The sequence below is a fragment of the Plectropomus leopardus genome, chromosome 18 (assembly GCF_008729295.1).
Source record: "Plectropomus leopardus isolate mb chromosome 18, YSFRI_Pleo_2.0, whole genome shotgun sequence".
Classification (NCBI taxonomy): domain Eukaryota; kingdom Metazoa; phylum Chordata; class Actinopteri; order Perciformes; family Serranidae; genus Plectropomus; species Plectropomus leopardus.
Genome location: NC_056480.1, coordinates 15,624,844 through 15,648,072, shown reverse-complemented (window position 1 = coordinate 15,648,072; position 23,229 = coordinate 15,624,844). Strand labels below are relative to the sequence as shown.

At 38.5% G+C, this 23,229-nt stretch overlaps 2 protein-coding genes across 4 annotated transcripts; both read left to right on the top strand.

Annotated features, from left to right (window-relative positions):
* Positions 1-6,543: 6,543 nt before the first annotated feature.
* On the top strand, positions 6,544-15,608 carry nfe2l3 (nuclear factor, erythroid 2-like 3). Its single transcript, XM_042506257.1, has 5 exons — positions 6,544-7,425; positions 10,339-10,419; positions 10,971-11,084; positions 11,995-12,463; positions 13,305-15,608. Exons 1-5 carry the CDS (start codon positions 6,910-6,912, stop codon positions 14,072-14,074), a joined length of 1,950 nt encoding a protein of 649 aa, XP_042362191.1. The 5' UTR covers positions 6,544-6,909; the 3' UTR covers positions 14,075-15,608.
* A 592-nt stretch (positions 15,609-16,200) lies between these two features.
* cbx3a (chromobox homolog 3a (HP1 gamma homolog, Drosophila)) lies at positions 16,201-21,798 on the top strand. Of its 3 annotated transcripts, XM_042506258.1 has the most exons (6): positions 16,201-16,398; positions 16,816-16,877; positions 18,276-18,429; positions 18,636-18,792; positions 19,206-19,300; positions 21,164-21,798. In XM_042506258.1, coding segments are annotated over exons 2-6 (534 nt in total). In that variant the 5' UTR covers positions 16,201-16,398; positions 16,816-16,876; the 3' UTR covers positions 21,291-21,798. The 3 variants fall into 3 exon arrangements, with proteins under 3 accessions (XP_042362192.1, XP_042362194.1, XP_042362193.1); XM_042506260.1 differs by lacking the exon at positions 16,816-16,877 and having other exon boundaries at positions 16,201-16,360; XM_042506259.1 differs by lacking the exon at positions 16,816-16,877.
* The last annotated feature ends 1,431 nt before the right edge of the window (positions 21,799-23,229 follow it).

Sequence of the window (23,229 nt, the reverse complement as noted above, 5' to 3'; positions counted from 1 at the left end):
CTGCTGCTACTATTACTGCTAGTGCTACTATTAAGATAAAGCAGAAACATTGCTAACTGGACAAACGAAAAGCATCCTGTACAACCGTGGGAAATATATTGTACAAGTGGTCTGCACAGCACATCAGCATTTAAACTAACCCCAAATTGAAAAGGAAAAGAAGCAAAGCCCAGTAAATACCAAAGCATTTTTCATTATTACAACTCAATTTGCAGAGAGAGAGAGCCCGATGTAAAATTGCTTCCATATGCCTCCGCTGCGGGGCGCCACAGAGTCTGCCAGAGCGGCTGTCTTAAATTTTATGGTGATTTACGCTCTGTGATTGGCTGCTGGAGCTTCCAATAGGAGGCCCGCATTGTGATTCGCTCGTTTGATTGGCTGAGCGCGGCTGTCAATCAAACAGCGACGGAGGTCTGGAGGCAGAGAGCGGCCAGTATGTTGTTTTGCTCTCTGGAGGACGGAGCTCCGCAGTCTGAGCCGTCCAGGCACACACACACTCACACACACTCACACACACACACAAGCTACAAGTCACAGACACCACTCAAAACTGTGCAAATGCATTTACACTTGTTAACTTGATAAAAAAAAATAAAAAAAACTTTTATTGTTTTTCCAAAAATATTTTTATATTTAAAAATTAAGTAGGCTAAATTTAAATTTCTATTACAAAAATAAGATTTTTAGGAGGTTACGTGAAACCCTTAATATTATGGTGAAGCTCCTTGTCATAAAAAAGTCTTATGATTGACCACACATTTAGACATAAGTGGCATATAGGCAGGCCTATATAAAGCATTTTTCATTAAAAGAAATTTAAAATAGCAATATGTCCTATTGCTATAATAAATGAGGCAGGAAATTATAACACTGTCAAACTTTTATTTGCTTTGTATGTTGATTAGGAAAGACACCTATAGGCCAATTCTAAATTTAAGACGGTGATATTTCTTTTAATTATTGACACATAGGCTACATCGACAAATAGATTGTCACTGTCTAATTATTTTTAAAGCCATAAAATACATTATATTAATTCATTTAATGAGAAAATTATAATTTCGCAAATAATTATGCATATTACTGAAATTTATTATCATCCTACAAAATTAATAGATTAAATTCGACTGCATTTACAAACTGAATTGTTCTACTTTGATTTTTTTAATCATCTTATTTAACTTGCAGCTGATGCTAAACAGTAAGTAGATTACTGAATATAGAAGACTATAAGATCATACTCAAAATTAAAATTTCTCATCCACTTTTCCTGAAGAGTGAAACTAAGTGCTGCTCTGCCCCCAAAGTTTGATAGACTAACAAATAAAACAATAAATACATTTTAAAAAGGCTAAACAATATAATAATTAACATTCACTTTTGCACTCATGATAGTCCTAAATCTGACTCGAGACCAGAGTATAAGGAGGACTTTTTAAGGCGAGATTAAATTTTAATTCTGAATTATAATTGCCTAAATAATAGCGAGAAAATAGTCCCTTAGAAGTCACCTCGATTTCCCTCAGGTTTCCCGTGAGTCTTTGCGGGACTCAAACTTGAGCGCACGCGCACTAGCCGCCCATCATGTGTTATTCCACCAATCAGGTTCGTCCTCGGAGGAGTATGTGGGGGTGATTTAAGAGCTCTCCCCTAATAAATCTGTCAGAACTTCACAAAGTTGATTTAAATGTGTTTCACATCGTTATGAAAATACTTGTGGATTAATCAAGTGACTGCATGCTGGCGTCAGATCAATTGGAGTAGATTACTCTTCACAGCTTTTTTTTTTTTAAGCGACACGATTTGGAGCGTTTATATGGGATTTGTCGGGCTACCGAATCAATCTGTAAAGCTCGCATGAGGCGGACCGCAAATGTCACTGTCTTTAATTGGGGTTTTGTTGTAGCTTTGCAGCTTAGGGCGCTATTACACATTTCCGCCAATGATGGATTTAAAAATATCTCAGTAGACAGTTGTGCATTGTGTGTATGTTATATTATTGTAGTGTGTTGTAACAATGTTGCAGCTGCATCCTCAATGATGCAGCCAGCGTCAGATAAGCCGTCTTGAGTTGTCTGCACCAGACTTGCGCTCACTCCGCAGGAGGGCTCAGCTGTCTGCTGTTGAGACAAACTGCCAAACTGACACAAGGCAATGTGTGTTGACCTTGTTGTGTTGAACTAAACTTGTTATAGCCGCTTATTATGGCTCCTGGAATTGAATACAATGACATATTGATGTCTGTGTAGACTATTTCCGAAAGGATTATTGTGGATTTTCTTTGCGCAGAAAATTCCACCACAGCAGCCTCATAGGACAGTGCAATAAAGAACCAGTGGAAGTGTTTTTATCCATTTTAAATTCAATCGCTTATTCTCACATTTATAGGGTGAATCGATCTCAGTGTGATAGATTTGTTTTGTTTTATAGCCTATATGCAGTTCTAACATTATGCGTCACGTCAAGTAAAGGAAAGGACAGTGATAGCCTATAAATTCAAATTTTATCCGGTAAATTACAGCCTACGCAGAGAAAGACGGTGCAATATTATTTTATCATTCGACATCGATAACTCGTCAGGCGGTTAAACGTAACAACACGTGAAAATATATATATATAAGAAATTTCTGCAAAAGTCTGCGATTTTTTTTAAATATAAATAATATTTTTGTAGGCTATTTATTGTCTTGTTTTTTAAATAGCAGAATGGCCATCTAAAAATGAATTACCATTAATAATAAATAATACCGTCATAATAATAATTACCATCTTTCGCAAGCAGGGGTCGCAAATGATCCAGATCACTCTGGAGCCTGTTCCCTGTTGGCTTGTGAACCAGCCCTGTTTCCTCTGACCATTTCTATCAACATGAAGATACTTATTTTTGTATAATGATAGCCCACAGAAATATGAACAGTGTGGAGTGTATCTGTAAGTAGACTACATTCACTCACAAGTTGAAGATACTTGAAACTTGCCTGAAATTTTAATATGTCAGATTAGACTAAAATGTATTGCTGTTGCAGAGAGTACAAGTGAGAAAATCATATGCGGTTAAGCATCTGCAAACAGCAGTACTCTGCAGAGTAATGTGCATATGAACAATGGAAAATAGCTACATAATGACCTATGCGAGCTTTTGCACATTCCAGGTCAATATTTTTGCTAATTCCAGTGTAAACTATACAGCTCTTCCACTTTAAAAACAGATGTATGTTTACATATTTCTTTAACTAAAAAAAAATCAACAACAAAAACACAACTTTTGTTTTAAAATCTTCTGTTTTATATTATGACTTGTACACTGTTAATTGTTATGCAGCAAATCACCAAGACAAATTCCTTATATGCAACCCTTCTGGGCAATAAAAAAGTTCCAGATTATGATTATGATAAACGCAAAGGGTTGATATGAATATCCTATACAGTATGAACATGTGCAGCAGTTACAGCAGGCAAAATACATAGTGCAGGTACAGGGCTGCTATGGCAAGATATTATATACAGAATAATCAGTGTATACTATACAGTGTAAACAGTCCTAGCAGTGGCATTTACTGATACAAATGTGAATACACTATAAGACAGATATATTAAATATGAACAGTAGTATAAATATGCATATGTGAGACAAAATATATAACAGGTAAGTGTATACAGTAGTACGGCAGTATGAGCCAGTGAGGCAGAGACAGTCGTGCAAATGCTCAGGCGCAGGCGTGGAGGGGTGGTTTTCCAGGGATAAAGGCAAAAGTTCAGTCACTGGAGGAAGGTGTGTCTGTGTGGGGGTAACACGGTGAAGCATAAGATATCATATGAATAACACTAACACTCTGAAAGTCGTCATTCTGCATAATGAATAGGCCTACTTCTGCTTGTGATATTAAAGTGCATTTTTGTGGCCATACGTATGCACTTGAGTGAAATTTTGAATGCAAAACTTGAATTGGACATGAATTCCTCTTCCAATACTGGATATGTAGTACACAGTTTCTGTATTTTACTATGTTCTTCCATAATAAATATTTTCTAAATGTGTAACTTGTGTCTGTTTCCAATTCTGTCTGCCCTCTGATTTTGTTCTTTTAATTTAACTTGACCCTAATCACATAATTTAGAATAAGCTTGCATAGATCAACTACAAATCAAGTGTTATTCTGGAGAAACAGAGACCATGGATATCTAACTGTATCAACACATGATAAAATCATCCCATTTGATATTGGCTTGATAAAGGCAAACTAGTTTATGCCGGAGAACCTGAAGAACAGACTGAGCTCCTCCCAATCGCTTCATAACGTTTCATAACCTTTATCACTTGTTATGTGCATGGTTCTCATATGACTTGTGATTGTAAAGTTTAAAAAACAAACAGAAAAACAAATGTGTTATATAGGGCCTTTCATTCCTTATTTTATTGTATCAGTTTATGTCTCTGTTGCAGGGGAAGTTATCTGTGCAGGAGTTTATATGCAGGACAAATAGATTATCAGTCTTACTCGGCTGGAGGGGACAACCTCATAAAGTTATAAGGGGCAATTTCATCTTGTTTCAGCATGTATAGTATCAGCAATGTGAACAAGAAGGAGTTATTATAGATGAACAGGCTGAAGTGTATTTATAACTGTAAGTCTATCGAAGTATCAGATTAAATCGACAACATCCTTGACCATAAGATCATTGATAAGACAAACCTTCCACATCCAAATGGTTGCTTCAAGGTCAAGGATATGAGCTGACCTTAGTATATCAACAACATCATTCATGTGAATTATAACACATTGATCTGAGATGGACTAATGTTTCAGTTCAGACCGAATAATGTGAGGTTTTGCAATAACATTTCATTGAATTTAATAGTGTGCTCTATCTTAGACCACTGGTAAAATTGCACAAATTTACCACAAGATTGAACTTTTGAATGGTTAAAATTTGTTATTACTGATTTCTGTTCCGATGTCAAGAACTGTGCTGGTGTTATTTTACATATTTGATCTTCTAACTTTAGCAAAAGTAGCAAACCACAGTATAAATGTGCTCCTTGACAAATAAATGTCCTGTATCTAATATTCTACTTATAAGCGGATATGTTTTACCAGGGGAAAAAAGACTAAAAGAATTTCAATATGCAGAATAACCCCTTTGAGATGGTTTTATTATCAGTAAAGGCTATAATTGGATTATAAGGCCTTTTACTGGCGTGGTATAAGTAGAAGTGGAGCTATTTCATACAGCGTTGGGTAGTTTTTTTTCCATAATAATGTTTTAAATGTTAATGTTTGTTTCAAATAAAATGCATTCTGAAAAGTAGGCCTACATATCCTATACAGCCTTAGTCAAGGCTGATTACTTTCTACCAGTGATCATAAATACAGTATGATCTAATTTGTTTTACATGTCCAATAAGGTGTTTTGTAGAGGATTCCCACTGGTGGATGAAGTACCCAAAGACTACACCCAAGTGAAAGTACAGATTTCTCACCAGGAAATTACTTTGGTAGAAGTTAAAATCTCCTATTAGAGTATTACATAAGCGAAATACTGAAAGTATCTGATATTTACAGAACTTAAGTATCTAAAGTCATTTTATTATATTAAATGTACTTAAGTATTGAAAGTAAAAGTACAAGTAATTGCTGCTGATAAAAAAGCAAGTGGAAGAATTGTGAGACTTACTAAGTTTATCGCTTTGTAGCATGAGCACCACCCTAAAAATGGAGCCCATTTGAAGAGAGCACACTCTCTCTCTCTCTTTTTTTTAACAACTCAAAGGAAGTTTATTTTGAATATGAAGTTGTATAAAAGTGAAAGTTGACAGAATTATAAACACTCCCAAGTATAGATACTCCCGAAAACAAGCTTACTTTAACAAAGTATCAGTCTGTTAAATCAAATTCAGTCCTGTATTCTAGACTTAGGGTCCATATAGAAAAAGACAAAACATCACATACAATGAGTATATATACACAAACAAAGTATAATATCATGGTATTGAAATAAACAAAGCAATATATATTAATGTCTTACAAGGCGACAACTATACAAATGTCTCCGCAGCTGGGAGTGGTGAAGTCTGTCACTTCGTTACATTACACCATTGGGGATTCCGCCGTTGGTTTTCCCCTTTATTATGTTGGGGGTTAGTTATTTAAAGTTGAACAAGTTCAAACTGTAATTCAGACATCTACCAGTAGGCCGAGCATGGCACAAATACAGGTTAGTAGAGCAAATGTCCCGGAAATGCAGCTTAACCAGAAATACCTTTGTGATCGACAAACTGTTGAATGCAGAGAATCAGAACTACAGAATGATATTTGATATATACTTCTGAAATAGTATTATTTTGGTTGTTGCTATTATTTCTCTTGATAATTTGTGTGGTTTTAAATAGGGCGAGGGCTGCAGACAGTTAACGATTTATTCTTGCTCTCATTGGTCAAAATTATGACTGACGTTCTAATTGTCCAATCATCGTCTAATGCGGTGAGCGCTTTCCTCCAATCAGATTGCGGCTGTGCAAAGCCTAAACCGAAGTTCCCCCAGTAGCAGCACTGTACTGTGACAGCATTTAGCCTTTCAGGTGTTTCATTTTCTGTTTAACTGGCATCTTCGGGGAAGTTTTGATAGCAAGCTGTCACCGATAAATAACTTCTTCGCTACAAAGGACTGAAAGAAACGGTTCCGCTATGTTTGCGCCAAGAGGTAGTAATTAACCGGTTACTGAAAGCTAATGGCTAACTGCTAACAGCTAGCATAGCTATCTAACGATTTCGCCGGTACAGGCGGACCTCTTTGTCTGACAGGGGAAGGCGTGCTCTTTTGTTAGGCTTTTCCCTTTGTCCATTCGGGAAAGAGGAACTGTTGGGTCAGTATTTCACAATTATCTGCAGATCTAAAAGTATTTAGAAAATGCAAATCGCGAAAAAATACTTCTCAGAAGGCCTTATTCAGTTAACGATCTTACTCAGTTTGATTGGAGTTCGTGTGGATATCGACAGCTACTTAAGCGGCTATTATTCGCCTCTGATAGAGATTAACTTGGGTCCTAGCTCAGCCTACACCCAGACACCCTTTCATAATTTGAGAGACACTCTTGACGGATACAGTGTGCACCCAAAATGTCCCGAATTGGACTATTTCTTTGCAAGTCGCCGGCTACTTGACGAGGTGAGGAACCTGGGCTCACCGCGGTTCCCCACGCAGTTGAGCGCATGGCTGGTGCACCAAGTGTCCGCCACTGACAGTGCTGACTGTGGGCCTTCAACCAGCAACAACACTGACACCACCTCGGGGTTAGAAAGCCCCGGGGACGAGACCAGAGATGACCGTGAACACCTGCCTGGCAGTGGCCAAGAGGGGTGCCAAACAACCCCTGGACTCGGACAAGGGCCTTGTAGAGCTGGAGCCTGCGGGTTTCCTAAAGAGGCAAGTGTGTGTGAAATGTAAAGTTAAACAGACTGTGCTGCTAACTCGAGTTTATGATCAATAAGACTGGCTGTCCAGCTCAAGTATTTGAGGTGGTGAACTGGAGTTAAAACTTCCATAATAGTTAACAGCTAATGCTATCACAAGCTAACTAGCAGCACTATAACCCATGTTATGCAATGATGTGTGCCCATCCAACAAGTTACTTATTATGGGATATTTCCTGGTGCAGGTAACAAGACTACACGATGTTGGAAAAACTTGAGATGTACATTCACTTTCACTTTGAATGGCTCCATCAGTCCTGGGTCACAAATTGCAAATCACTAATTAATTCCTTGCCTTGTTTGATTAGGGCACTTATGCTCATCATGGGAGTTTGGTAACTCAATTTAAACAATAACTAACTATTGTAACGAGTATAGATGTCCCAATCAAGTATTTTGCTCAAGATCCAAGTCACTTCATATTGAGTATCTGCTGATACTGAGTCCTGATCCGATACATGATAATGCAGCTGCACAATGCACATTTCAGTTACTTTAAAGTTATTAAAATTAATTCAGTGTATATGCTTGACAGTTAAATAGATCTGCATTAGCATACAGGAAAAAATATCTGTATCCAAAGACTTCCTTAGGGTTTTTATTTCTTTATTTATTTTATTTTATTTGTTTTACAAAATAACAAAGTAAACAAACAATATTAATTTTTTTTGTAGCGTTTGGGTTCTTTTTTTCAACAAAACAATGAAGTAAACAAACTATAATGTGTCTTCAGAAATTGCTCTCAAATCCACTATATAAAATTGGTCATAACTTCGCTTATTATAACATTATAGTAAAACTAGTTCACCAAAAACGAGCAAAAAAAAATTCCACTTCATGTGGCAGCTTAAGTTGAACATGAAAAAAATCTGCCTCCTCTTAGTGGAGAGCAGCAATACAGTAAAACCTGAATATCTGCTGCAAATCAGACTCACGGTTTACAGCACCTGTGTGACGACAGACATAAATAAACGACTGGGCAAGCATACAATCAAAAAAGGTTATCCTGATCAAACAAAAAATGTGTTGATCGGGCCCGATACTGATCATTATAATCCAATCGTGATATGCATAGTAACCAGTAAACAAGACAGTCTAGTTAGTTGTACAGCATCCCGAGTATTCAGCTAACTGTCTGCTGCACCTGTCACGCTTCACTATTGAAGTTGTTGCCCTGTCAGGACAGTAGAATTAACTTCACAAATCACACCCTAATAAGATCCCTGTATTGTGTGACTATGAAGCTTTTACTCTGAGCTTTTAACCACCATCTGTAATCTGTGACTCCCATTATATTTTTAAGAGTGTAATCACACCCAGACCTTTGTATCCAACTCCCCTAGTAATCCAGTTTTTCTAGCTGAGGCTAGAAACAGCTGCTTAGTGGATGTTATGTCCTGAGGGCAGTTGATGTCGCCAATTGTGTAACTATATCTCCTTTCTTCAGAGTCAGCCGCCAGCTGTGGGCCTTGAGAGGGAGAGAAGTGAGGCTTAGACCCTCACCCTGTTTGCTTACACAAAAGCAGTGGTCCATACTTTAACACTGACCCCTCCCAGGGTTCTTGTTCTCAATGTGATGTTGACACATCTTTCATTCTTCACCAGCTCTTTTGTGGAATAAGTAAAAGCTTAACTGCTTGTAGGGCAATATTTTGTTTTGTTTTTTTTAAATACAGTGTTAAAGGGCTGTGATGTGAAAGTAATGATAGATAACTTTCTACATTGACGCTGGAAAGTTACTCAAGAAGAAGAGAACAAGCTCAAACAGAGCTTAGGCAGACCTGGGCAGGTGTAATGTACAGCTTGTCATATTCTGCCTCTAGCATTAACGTAAATACTGATTAGCAGTCGTCTTCTTTTTGAAATGGGTGAATCCACCTCCTATTATCACTTGGGCATGGCAAATCATTTTTTGCCTCTTTGTGTGTGGATATATCAAGAAGCTTGTGTCCGTGGCACTGAGATGGTGTCCTACATTAAATGCCGTACTTGGTGTATCAGGAGAGTCGGGTCATCTTGGAGAGTAATTAGCCTAACTGTTAATGAAAGCGTCCCTCAGAAGCTAACGTTGCCCAGGTTCCCTTTTCAAAAAAACCTGTGGGATTTTTCCACTGGATTTTGGATAATTGAAGAAAATAAGCTCTGCGGTGAACAAGCCTTTATGATACTACACGTTTTATTCAGTGAGATAATCTTCCAAAAGAACACCACTTTCAGGATTTTTGAAGCCTAAATGCAATTGACAGAAGAAAAAAGCTATTATTAGGCTACAAGGAACTAAACTACCATTACGTTGCCACCACCATAAGGCTGTAAAGGCTTCTCATTTACCCACATGCTAGCAACCACCTTTTGTAGGACACAAAAGCTTCAAAAACAAGTATTTTATGTCATAGAACAAATGTTCTTAAGTTTGTGTTAACCACAGATCTTATTTCAAACTTCTAACTAAAAATGCATTCAAAAACCCATTGACTTCCAGACAAGGGAACAAGAGGTGCTGAAATGCTAATTCATTTCGGGTTATAGGACTTCTTACTGGGGTTCTCTATGCACAAATACACAAGCTCACACACTTGTATTGTGTTGTGGAGGGACCAGACCGCAGTTGATAGGACTGTGAACGAATTTAGGGTTAAATGTGTTCTGTCCAGTAGGTCTCCGATCACTCCAGAGTTGCAAAAACCGCTCTAATCATTTTCTAAGCAATCCAGATATCTGGAATCACTAAATCAGAAATGTAATCATCTTTAAGGCATTTCGATTTCAGTTAACAGCGACCGTTTTCCTTTCTTCTATCCTTGACTCTCCTGATCTCCAATTATATCTCCCCTTTCTCACCATTTGCTTTTCTTTGTCCAACCAGGAGGATGATAGTAAAGTTAAAGAGGAGGAAGAACCTGTCCCACTCACTCAGCTGGCTCACAGTTCCACACTGGAACAAGAGGTATGATCTTGTTTTTTTTAAGTTGCCTTTATTTGTCACTGTATATTGTTGAAAATTGCTTTAGTGTGTACTGACATGTAGCTGTACCGGTTTTCTTTTAAGAGTATCCACTACAGGGTTTGTCCATCTCAATACGCTTGTCACGCTTGCATAAGATTTACAGTCACGTGACAGCGTTTAAAATGACGTTGTACCTATTTTAATCCAAAAATTCATGTTCTCACATGATCTCATCCCTAAAATTGCAGCGTTCTAATGACTGTGTGTTTTGGTGACAACGGTTAAGATTAGGGATAGTTCAGCACAGTAATTTTTTTATGTCTCACAGTGAAGGATTTTGTGCTTCAGTTCATTGTCGTAATAATCGATACAGTATAATTTTGCTTTTTCAACAGTTTCCCCTTGTATTTTGATGTCCTATTTAAGCAGATACAGTGGTGTGATTTTAAACTGTTGCACAAATGCTAAAATTCACATTGGAGACATGGCATAAATATACCACTTACTCAGTCAGTGCTGTAATTTATGTACTTTATTTTTGCCTATTTCAGAGTCTGCTTGAAGGCATCACTGCGCTGTCTGATGCAGCGCGCCACCATCCTCCTACCATTGATATTGACCAACACTGGAGCAATTTACTCTCTCTGTCTGTTACTGATCTTGACGTAAGTTGTTCTCTCGTGTTGATTAGACACCTGGAAATTTCTATTGTACAGGGTTCCCATGGTCATGAAAAATCTGAAGAAGTCATAGAATCTCACAATCACATTTTCTAGGCCTTGAAAAGTCATGAAACTAGTAAAAGTCATTGAAAGTTCGGGATAGTGGAATAGTGTTGTGTGTAATAAATTAAATTACATAAGTGCAACACAGAGGTGAATTTCTGTTGCTGACGTAGTTTTGTTTTTATGCCTCCGCACTGAAGATGGCCGAGGCCAAAGGCATTATCTTTTCCAGTTGTCTGTCCATCCGTCCAGCAACTTCTTGTGAACGTGATATCTCACGAACGCCTGAAGGGAATTTCTTCAAATCTGACACAAACTTTAACTTGGACTCAACAATGAGCTGATTTTGGTGGTCATAGGTCAAAAGTCAAGGTCTCAAGAAAACCCTGTGGGATTTTTTTTTTTCAAATTTGGCCCAAACATTGAAGTAGATTCAAGGATTTTGGTGGTCAAACCTTAAATGGATGTCTTTTGTATTTATTTTACCACAGATTTTTAAAGACAAAATGCATTCCAAACCTGCATGTTTTCTTTTTTTTTTTTAAAAAAAAAACCAAAACATTGTTTAAAATAAAAAAAAACAACTTGGCATTTTTTTGTTTTTAGAAAACTTAAAAAATGTTGGATTTTTTTTTCTTGAAGAGTTTTGAAATTTTGCCCATGACGATGTGCGTGAACCCTGTTTACATGAAGCTTAATATTGGTTTGCAAACAGTAATCTGGAAGCATAATCTAGTAAACATCAGCATGTTACAATGTAGAATTTGAGTATCCTGTGATAACTGCATGTTGTGGAGGTTTTTCAAAATGGCAAAGACTAAAATTTACCCAAAATCTATGTCTTGTGTAGGACTTGGACTCCCTTGTTACTGAACGTCTATCAGACCTGAACACAGACATCACCAACGCCATCAGCCAGGATGTCAGCTTGCACGATGCTATGGTAACCAGTGCTGGAGTGTTTGGTGTGGCGTCTGAAAGACTTGAGTCCAGGCCACTCACCCAACAACAAAGAGCCCTCTTCCGACTGGAATCCACAGGCTCCTCACACTCAGACGCGTCACCCGGGATGGCAGTGGGCCTGGCCGCTCTCCCCTTTGCCTCAGTATGTAATTTGACTGGAAACGTGTCATCGCATAGTGTTCTGGGTGGCTGTCTGGATGAGGCAGTGTTTGACCAGATCAATCAGCTTGGTTTGGAGGGCCTGGACAGCCAGCTGATGGGCTCTCTGGAAAGCATTGACCCACAGGTCCTTGAGGACTTGGACTCAGACTCCGGTCTCTCTTTGGAGAGCAGTTCTGGAGGTCCAGTCTCTCCAGGTTGGTTCAAATCTCTACTAATACTTGTGAATCAAAGGGTAACTTCTGTATTTTTCTTCCCAGATCCTCTTTTCCCATGTTTTTGTGAGTGGGTGATTGATGGGAACAACTTTTTTCAAAAACTTTTATCAGTATTGAGTTTTGCCACAAAACAGGCTGTCAATTACATCCAATCACATGTTCAGATTATTATTTTTAAGTGTCTAAGATCCCAACAGGGACAGCTCTTTTTAGGGGGAAATCATTTTTTTAAAACCAGTAACAGCCCTGAAATATTCATCCCCAAATCTACCAGACTCGATAACTAAAAATTAACAGTAATTTTATTGTTGTGAAACCCACTTTATTCAAAGTCGACAAACAAAGAAACCGCCACAAAATCATATTGGTTTGTTTTTCCACCATTCCAACAATCAACAACACTGGTTTTGTTGAAATTAACCCAAAATATATGCTGGCCTTAACCATGCTCAGATGTCTTTATGTAAATGGAGTCTGCAGGGTTTGGGGCTGGCCATTTCATGGCTATTCCTGGTTAAACAAAATAAGGGTCTTACTTTTTAACAAAAAGATCTATAGTGGTCCTTTCAATAATGTTATCAGACACTTGGAATAATAGTTAACACTTTTAGTGGACGTGGATTGATGGTGCAAAATGCCCTGAGTGGTTACATTACAGCCTCTTTCACCTCTATCAGTCACTTAGACACAAAAAAATGTGGAAAATAGAGTCCCGGTTGAAAAATACTGAACCCATGAAATCTTTATTGCCAGGGTTTGTGAAGCCAAGACATTGTTTGTTATACATACTAATACAGTAATTCCCTCCTCACTCATCCAGGCTCATCTGATATGTCGTCATCATCCAGTTCATACTGTGAAGATGAGTGTGGTGCTACAGGCTACAGCAGTGAGGTGGATTCAGTCCCCACAAAAGGCATCATGGAGTACAACACAACGTGGTCACCCATCGATCTGAGTGAGAGTGTGTGGCATGACCACAGCTACTCATCTCCTGCTTTCTTCCACCAGCCGCCAGTTACACTCCCTCACAAAGGTATCAAAGAGGAGCCTCTCAGCGATGATGAAGGGCCAAGGTTCGAAGACAGGGAGCTGAGTCGCGATGAGCTGCGTGCCCGTGCCATGTGCATCCCGTTCTCTGTCCTGCAGATTGTTAACATGCCTGTGGAGGAGTTCCTGGAGGTCCTCGACGGTCACGGCTTCTCTCCCGAACAGGTGACCCTCCTGAGGGACATCCGCAGGCGGGGGAAGAACAAGCTGGCAGCGCAAAACTGCCGGAAGCGCAAACTAGACGCCATCATGGGGCTGCAGGAGGAGGTGGAAAGGTTGCACGCTCAGAGAGACAGGCTACTGAGAGAGAAGCAGCTTACAGCCAAGACAATGGGTGCTGTGGGCCAGCAGATAAAGCAGCTGACCAGAGACGTCCTGGCCCGCCTGAGGGATGATTCAGGACGTCCCCTGAACCCAGAGCGATTCACCCTGCAGTGCGGGGCTAATGGGAGGGTTGTAGTTCAGCGTGTAAGTCGGCCTGCTGTCTCCACATCAACGGGCAACAAAACAGACAAGAGAAAGAAGGAGAAAAAGCAATGATGCAGTATTTGCCAGCTGAGACTCAGAACTTTTAGGGTTTTTGGATATTTCTGAACTTAATTGCCTGATTCGGGTTTTGGGCTCTCCTCTTTTGCAAAAGTGTGTGTGGATTCACCGCTGCTGGGAGCCTAAATCGGCAAAAGCTGCAAAAAGAACAACTCAGAACAAAGATAAATAAAAAAAATAAATAAATAAAAAAAAATCTCTGTAAATATAAGTTCTCATGGGGAAAATGTAGCTTACACACTGGACATTTTTTGCTTTTTGAAGATGGACAAGGCACCCCGGGGCAGTTTAAGGGGTCAGTTGAGCTGCTGGCAATGCTACCAGTCTCTTTTTGTGCCTGTTAACATTAAAATAATTTAATCTTTCCATTTTTACCAGCAAATACGTAGACATCCTGGCATGGTCAGCAGTGTGACACTTACTGGAACGAGATCTCGGAGGAGGAGTCTGTTTGTTTGTTTCCATGTAATCTTGCCTCTCAATGTATACCTACTCAGTATAAGGAGAAGGTTAAAGGTTGTATTTATTAAAGTTTCTGAGGTTTCTGAAATGCTTATATGCATCACGAGACTGTCAAGAGCAGTATCTTTTTTTCATAGTGGTAAATTTATCTCAAAGTGGTGAGATTATTGGGACATTACCTATCTAAAGTTTACAGATTTGTTTCAGATATTTGAGGGCATGTACTGTTCAGTAGAAATGAATGCAAAAAAAAAATGTGTTTTCATTATATGTCTTGATGACATACAATATACCAATGATTAAACTAACAAGGCCTTAATTTGCATTGGAGAAGTGTTTTGGTTACTGTGTGTGCACATGATCCAAAAATGCTTAACATAACAAAAATGTTTTTAAGAGATCCTTTGTTTTGGATGCATATTTTATAATTTGTTTCAAGCACAATTTTGCTTAACCCTCTCATTTCAATTACTTGAGTGTTTTGGCAAGATTATATTCTACCTCACGCCTTAGTTGATATAGATTTTGGCTAAATAAAAGAAAACCTTTTTTTAAGGGAACTTAAATGCACTCATTAAAAACAAATTCTTAATTATTAGAATGGCCCTAAATGGACCTTAAACGATCCCATTTCTGAAAAAAAAAGAAACAATACAATCACCAACTCTATTTAATAGGACTGAATGTTGTTTGGATGTTGCTTTTTATATATTTGAGATTATGAAAGAGTTGAAATAAGTATTTAGTAAAAATTGCCATCCTATTCATGGGCACACCTCTACACAGTGGGCTGAGTGTGTGTGTCAAGTGGAGAGAAGTGCATAAAGTAGTTAATAGTGTGACTCATGAAGTATTTTTTCCTTGCCCCTCACAAATTTGTATTTAATTTCCTGGTTTGACCTAGAGTTTACTTTTCTGTTTGTATACATTTCAAACTGTTTTTCTTTGTTGCTGGTTGCAGATGTTTTTGATTGCATGGTGATTGTTGACTGTTGATAGTATGGGTTTGCTTTGAAATGCTCTTACAGACTTTGTTCTTTCTGATTTAAAAAGAAAAAAAAGATAATCAGCCTGTCTCATTCTTGTGTGACTGCTTTATGAACATAGCTACCCCTATTTAAATAAATGGCAGGGTATCCACAAGCTTAATTCTATTTTTTTGACACTAAATGTACTTTATATTTAACCCAATAATGCCATTTGTATCATATTTGATATGCACTTCTGTGACATCCATGCCATCCAAATGAACTGTTTGAACAGAATTACCTGTTTTGAATAATCACAACCCCCCCACACACACAAAACGCACCTAAAGGTGGTAAAAAGGTTCCTGTTTGGGGAAAACATGAGCCTTGTGTATCTAAAGTGATGCAAAACGATTTCCATTTAAGCAAGTTATATATATATATATATATATTTATATATATACACACACACATACATACATTTGGTCAAAAAGGTCCCAAAAAACACAATAAAAAAGTCAGTTTATTATTTCATAGTCCGGGCTTCACAGGGTTTAACCACTTTGCACGGATATAAACTTAAAAATGTGTGGTCCGAAGACTTGAGATATTTACTTGTGGCACACATTAACTCCGTTGCACACACACCACAAGGAAACTATAAAAGTTTCGGCACACCACCAGCTTTGGAGAACGGAGAGAGGGAGCGCCAGGTCACGAGGAGCAGAGGCGTAAGCGCAAAACGCGTTTTTCCTTCCAGGCTTCCGTAGCAGACACACGACTAGCTTTCGCGCCCACCCTTGCAGAGCTGCAGCTGCGGAGGAGAGACAAAGCGAAGACTCACCTCGTGGTAAGAGGCCATCACTGAAGCAGTCCTGGTCTTTTAAGGTGCGTATGCAGAAATAGTGTATTTTAAACGCTGCTTCATGCTAAATTGCATTGGTTGAAGTCGGCGAGCCAACGGCAGCTTTCTTTTGAAACTTGGTAGCGCAGAAAGTGAGCCACGACGTTTCCCAAACAACACGAGTGAGCTAATTATGCTGTTTGTAAGCCTGCTTACATGAATGCATTGTCAGTTTACGCACATGTATGTCACTGTAACGTTATAGCTATGTTGTGACTGAGCTACATTAATGTTAGCTAACCGCTAGCTAAAAGTAGAAGCTATCTTCCAGGATGTTGTTGCATCCTCGGGCCTTGTGCGTCTGTGTCTTGGCGAGCCGGCGTACCTTGTTTACTGAAAATACGGATGTAAAATCACTAACTTCGATTGTTTCTGTACTCCTTATCAATGTTGCATCGCAGGTGGAAGAGCAAAGTCAAGAAAATTGTCTTCACCACTCAGGCCTGTAATATCATCAGCTACAGTGAGGACCTAGGCTAACCTGCACTACACTGAACACATCTATAGTGGTCTATTCATCGGAGAAGTTCATGTTACCACGAAGAAATCTTAAGATACACGTATTAGGAACTGCAATCAAGCTGTAACTCTGTCCCCAGTCAGACTTTACATAGTAACAAAAGTTAAAGAGGTTTCCTTTTAAATCTTGCATCAACTGTATCCAGCAAAAAAAAAAGATATTGGTGATATGTAGGCTTGATATTGAGTATTATTGCAATTTCAGTGAAGTACAAGAAGAAACTATTTGCCACTTGTTTTATAACTGTATGTATAAGAGAATATTTCAACTGGATGTTCAGCATTGGCACCACAATAAGAGGCCTTAAAAATAGTGAAGAAGATGAATGTGTTTTTGTGTGTTTGATAAATTTGACATCAACTGATGAGGCCATAATTTGATTTTCTAGTTTTGTGTTATTTATGGGGTTTTTTTTGTTTTCATTTCCTCTCTGTTTACATGTACTCTTGGCATGTTCAGTTTATTTGGAGTGCAGCGTCACCTTCTGAGATTATTAATGTGTGTGTGCGTTTCCATGTTCATACAGTAGTGGGTGTTTAATGTTATAATAATATCAGTCATTATAACCAGTGTGGTACTTTATTTGTGACTGATTTGGGGCACATTAGTGTCACTTTTTTCCCTTCAACTTGATGTCTGGTTGCTTAAAAGGCATTGAATTCAGTAATCCAAAAATAAGGCCTTGATTTGCATTAAAATGTCTTTAATCAAGCATACAAAAGTCTTAAAAATGCTAAGACATTGGAAGTTTGATATTAGAATTATTTTTATTCTGCTCTTGTATTGTAAAAGCTCAATAATTGGTAAAATCCCTTTTTAAAAATACGAATGCATCTTGCATTAATGACACCACATCAAAATAGTGTTCCTGGCCTGGATGCTCAGAGAGGAGGATCTGGTGTCTGTTAGCTAGCTGTTGCTGTACTCTGGACTACATGGGACAGATTCAAGGAAAATTTGTTTTTAACCAAAATTTTGCTTTAATGTAAACCAGTGAAGGCAGTGCACAGTGGGAACTGAGTCAGAGTGAGAAAAACCAAACTGTTCTAACCTTGCCTCCCTTACGAGACAAAAAGGTCACATTTTAATGTTAAACACTGGGGCAGAACTATCCCAAATCTCAAGTAATTGCTGTCAGTTCTTGTTTATTTTTTTTTTTGGTCTTAAATTAAATTCAGAGTGGCATTAAAAAAGTCTTAAATCTAACTTGCCTTTAGCTGTAGGAACCCTGTAATATGGATAAGAGCAATAGCTGTATGTACATCATGAATTACTGGGATGGTATAGCAATAATCAAAACAGTTGAGGCTCTCACACTCTTTTTTTTTTGTTTGTTTTTAGTGAACAACATGGGCAAGAAGCAGAATACTAAGGGTAAGAAGGATACAACAGAAGCCCAGGAGGAGCCTGAGGAATTTGTTGTGGAAAAAGTACTCGACCAACGTATTGTCAATGGGAAAGTAGAATTCTTCCTGAAGTGGAAAGGATTTACAGAGTGAGTTGCCTGGGACACCTCCCCCCCTGCTGAGCTGGAAGTGCTTCCCTGGTATGGGGTTGTGCTATGCTTTTGTCCACAGTTATTTTGGTTGCATGAATGAACTGCTGCTGTTCTGCATAGAAGTCAGTTATCTGTGTTGTTTGCATCTGTATGGAAATCTCTTTTAAGGGATGCAAATGCTAACCCTCTTCCTGCTCATTTAGAGCTGATAATACCTGGGAGCCAGAGGAGAACCTGGATTGCCCAGAGCTGATTTCAGCGTTTTTGGAAGCACAGAAAAACGTTACGGAGAAGCCGGCTGCTGTTAAGAGGAAGTCATCGACAGATGAGACAGAGACAGAAGCAAAAAAGAAAGATGTGGTGAGTTTAAACCTCACGTGCTTCTCCAACCCACATTTCACTTGAGACACCAATAGAACTTAACAGTGGGAATCCTTATAATCCTTAAATATTTCCTGCTGAGGGGCAAATAAAGGGTTATTGTTGACGCTAACTTAACCTTATGTCGGGTTTGCTCTGCTTTCGGTTAAGATGCTGGAGCATGAATAGAACAGAAATAACCATCGGTGTTAAAACACAGCGCTGGCGAATTATTTTCCCTCTGTGATTTTTATTAATCGTGTTATTGAATTTACTCGAGTAATCGTTTCAGCCCTAGTTATCTTAACATGAGGAACATTTCTAAACATTCAGAAAAATGTAAATAAGATTTAAACTACCCCGTTTAGACCACTCAAAAAGTATTAACGTCATTTTTGTCACTGCTTTTACAGCCAGAGAAACCACGTGGCTTTGCTAGGAACCTCGACCCAGAACGGATCATTGGCGCAACAGACAGTAGCGGGGAGTTGATGTTCTTGATGAAATGGTGAGTGTAGAAAGAAAAAGTCCTCATTATATGCACACAGCTCAAACTGTTGTCCTCTTTGCACTTGAAACATCAAGACTTGGCTGCACCAACAAGGAATAATTTATTCTTAGATTGGCTCTTATCAGAGTTTAGTAAAACTAGGTTCAAAATGAGTAAATCCAAATCAATCTCAGTTTAGTAAAGCCAAGTTTATTTATTTAAACAGAATTTTAACTGAGATTAATCAATAGGGACAAGTGTTTTATCAAAATCAAAATAATAAATGAATAAAGCCATTGTGAAAGTTAAACATCCTCCACTGTAGCTTTAAATTTAAGTTGGAGTTTAAAGTTTTGGTGCAACAGAATTAAATTTATCCTAGGTTTGGAGTAAAAACTAAACTGTTATTAAAAGAGAGGTTTAAATCGAATCTTTCTTCATTTTAAGCCAGTGTTAAAGTTTGGAGCAACAAAACTTAATAATAATGATTTAATCAGGTTTATAAGTTAATCGTTGTTGGTGCAATCAAGCCTAAGAGTGTAACTTCACCTCTGAGGCTGAGCCAGACTCCACCCACTGCATGATTTTAAAAATGCTAAAAAGGCTGAGAGTTCAGGGGGGGAGGATGTGCGAGGCAGGAGTTGATTAGAGGGCGTTTCGTGACAGATAAATCCCAACCAACTCCAGCCCTTTTTACACAGAGAATGTGCCACAATAGCCGTTACAGAGTCCCTTCAGTACACCACCACAGTGTGTGATTTTTATAGAGCACTCCAGCGTCCCGAAAGCCAGAGCGGCGGGATGTGTAACACAACATCATCAGCCTCTAGTGTGACGTAGAACAAACACATCGGCAGGGCTGTCTGCGCAGTGACAGTCCTTCACCTTTTCTGTTATGTAGCTGCTGAGCTCCTCCTCTGCTCGGAGGCTAAGGAGCTCCTGGACCTCCTTGTCTCCTCTGTTCTTGTACTTTTGAGTTACCTGCTAAATGCTACTAACTGCTTGTTAAATAGGGGCGGGTCCCGTCCATGGTCATATACTTCTAGCTGTCCCTTTAACACAGATGTTTTTTTTGGCGCTGTTGCTATAAAGCCACTGCCGTCTAACAGGCGAAACAGCTATTTCTTCCTATTCTGTGATGGAACTTTTTTATAAATAACGGCATGATGAAATAATAGTGTGACATTTCCGCTTGTAACAGGCAGTGTAAATGGGATTATAGTCAATATTAACGCCAGCTTTTGCGTGTTCTTTGCTGTACAGTCATTTAATTTAGTTTACAGCTTAAAACAGTGCTGCCCCTTGAAGGTCTGAGGCTGGAATCATCAGTCGGAGACCCTCAGCCGACTGAAGTCCAGCAGCCGTTGTTTCCCGTTGTAATGTTCTTCTAAGGATATTTTGGTCCCCAGAATTTGCTGTGGAGTGAGTGCTCTTGACATTCATGAATTTACAGCTCACAGCAAGTTAATAAGCTTCGGTGTCTGGTTTATGTTGATATCTAGTGTCTGCAAAACACATATGACGTGGATGCCGCTGTCACACTGACGGTCCCATTCAAAGTTTTAAACTTTATATGGGAAACAAAATTAATTGTCGAATATTCATATTGAACAGCCAAATTTGATTAGACTGGCATGATTCTGAATTGGGTACAGCCCTATAAAACAATGTGCAGTACCTCTTAAATAAAATGAAATTAAAATTTCCCATCATTAAACCTATAGTTACATGTGATGATAGTCTGGCTGTGTTGTGTCCCTCAGAGACAAGTAAGACTTAACATTCAGCCTCCAGTTAAAATAACTTCTAACCTGAGGTGGAAAAAAAGATCTGTCCACAGGTCCTGAATTGTCTATCTCCCTCTTTTCTTTTTTTCTGTAGGAAAGACTCAGATGAAGCAGATTTAGTCCCAGCCCGTGAGGCCAACACTCGCTGCCCTCAGGTGGTCATTTCCTTCTATGAGGAGAGGCTGACATGGCATTCCTGTCCAGAGGATGAGGCTCAGTAGTCCTGTCCTCTGGTCCCTGCAGTCCCTTGCTCCACTTACACCTTTTTCCTCAGGACTGAATTTTCTCCTCTGGCTTGCCTTTACAGTTTTAGCTATCGTAGTTATTTTTTTGACAATGTTTCAGCCCTCGCAAATCAATGGCTGTCGAGGAGAGCTATGTTGTCGTACATAGTAACTGAACTGATTGTAAGAGAGCCGGTGGTGGTGTTGTGATGTAAAATGATAGATGTCTTCCGGTATCATTAAATAATTGCTATGATGGCAGTTCAGAAAGCATATTCTTTGATTGAGTCCGCCACCGCCCATATTCATACCTGGTTAAACGTTTTAAATTCTTAATGGTCTGTTACGGTGTCAAGCACCTCTTGTATCACCATCTAAATCTCATATTAGATGCTGGTTTTTGATTTTTCCATCCTAGTGCTAATGTTTTGTTCTAAAAGTGCATTTTGTATACTCTGTCTGTAAATATCATTTGTTGTTCTAATAAAGGTTTTATGTGACCAGATTCCGGTGCTTAGACTTTATGGTTGTAATGAAATACATATTAACCAGCAAAGTAAAATATATATACAAACTTAACTGTACATGTTCAACTGGAAATTTACAACTTGATTTTGTTTTGCTAAAAATAATTTGTTAAAAAATGGAAATTTTGACAAACTAGAGCTTACATTTTAATAGTAGTGTCAGAAGCCCAGAGCTAGGTTTATGTTTTAGTTTAAGTTTTTGAGGTTAACTGTTAATTTTGTCTCAGCGCAGCAATTTGGGTTCAATCTTGCACTGAATGATGGTGCATGTACATGTTCACACGTTTAAATCCAAATTTAAAACCATTTAAACCTCTGAAACCTGAGAAAACTGATTTTGGTTTCTTTTGAAGACATGGGGAGAAACTCAAGTAGTAACTTGGTAGGATATTGCCCATAAGTTGGTGAAAAAAATTAGTAAAAGGTGACAAAGAAATGACATTACAACAAGCTGGGGGAGATTATTAGATAGTATCCAAAATACAGGCAAAAATGGCCAGAAAACTACACAAATAACTCCTATAATTATATATTTGAAATTTTGTTGCAGAAAAAATCTATATATTTTTAGCACTTTCTCAAATACATTTTCTTGTTTGTGTTTTTTACTTCTGTTTTTCCTGCTTACTTCCAGGCAATTTTACTTGTAGCTTTTTACTAATTTCTTGTCAATTTTCTTAAGGTACTTGTGCCCTTCTTCCATGTTTTTAAAGAAATCAAGCCAATTTAGTCAGGTTTTAAAGGTTAAAGTAATGACAAAACTAAAAAAAACTTCTTTTTTTTTTTACCACAGTCATGACAGCATTTTTTCAGCTGACCCATGGGGAGTTTTTATGAGAACGTGACCTCTAATCTTGTATATGAATTTGAGTGTTTTCCCTTTCTTGTCATTTCCTTCGCATAGCAGGTCAAAGGGTCTAAGATCTTACATAATACTGCTCTCAAAGAGCTGAGTCATGACTTCCACTGTAGTGGGAACTCAAAGGCCCACAGTGTGAACACTGTAAGCTTATTATTAGTACTGGAACAATGCATAATCTACATGTAGACATTTGTCCTTGGATATGTCTGTCTTAAACTCCTCTTGTCTACCAGAGTGACAGGACTATGCCCCATTTCGATTATCACTTGATTAAATGTGTGTCATTAGGGGTTTTCAGCATTATAGATATGAATTAACAGGGTCCTGCGACACAGGGCGGGGGGGCAAACATTGCCCACAGACCAATTTTAAATGGCCCTCGGCTTGACTCTCCTAATAGACTATTTGTGGTCCTCCACACAATAATGGTTAATCAACTGAGTTCACTTTGCATTTTTTCCCTTCACCTCATGATGGCCGCACACACAGTTATAGACATGCACCAAGTCAGAACTATGCAGCAACTGTGTTTTCCTTAAACAGATGG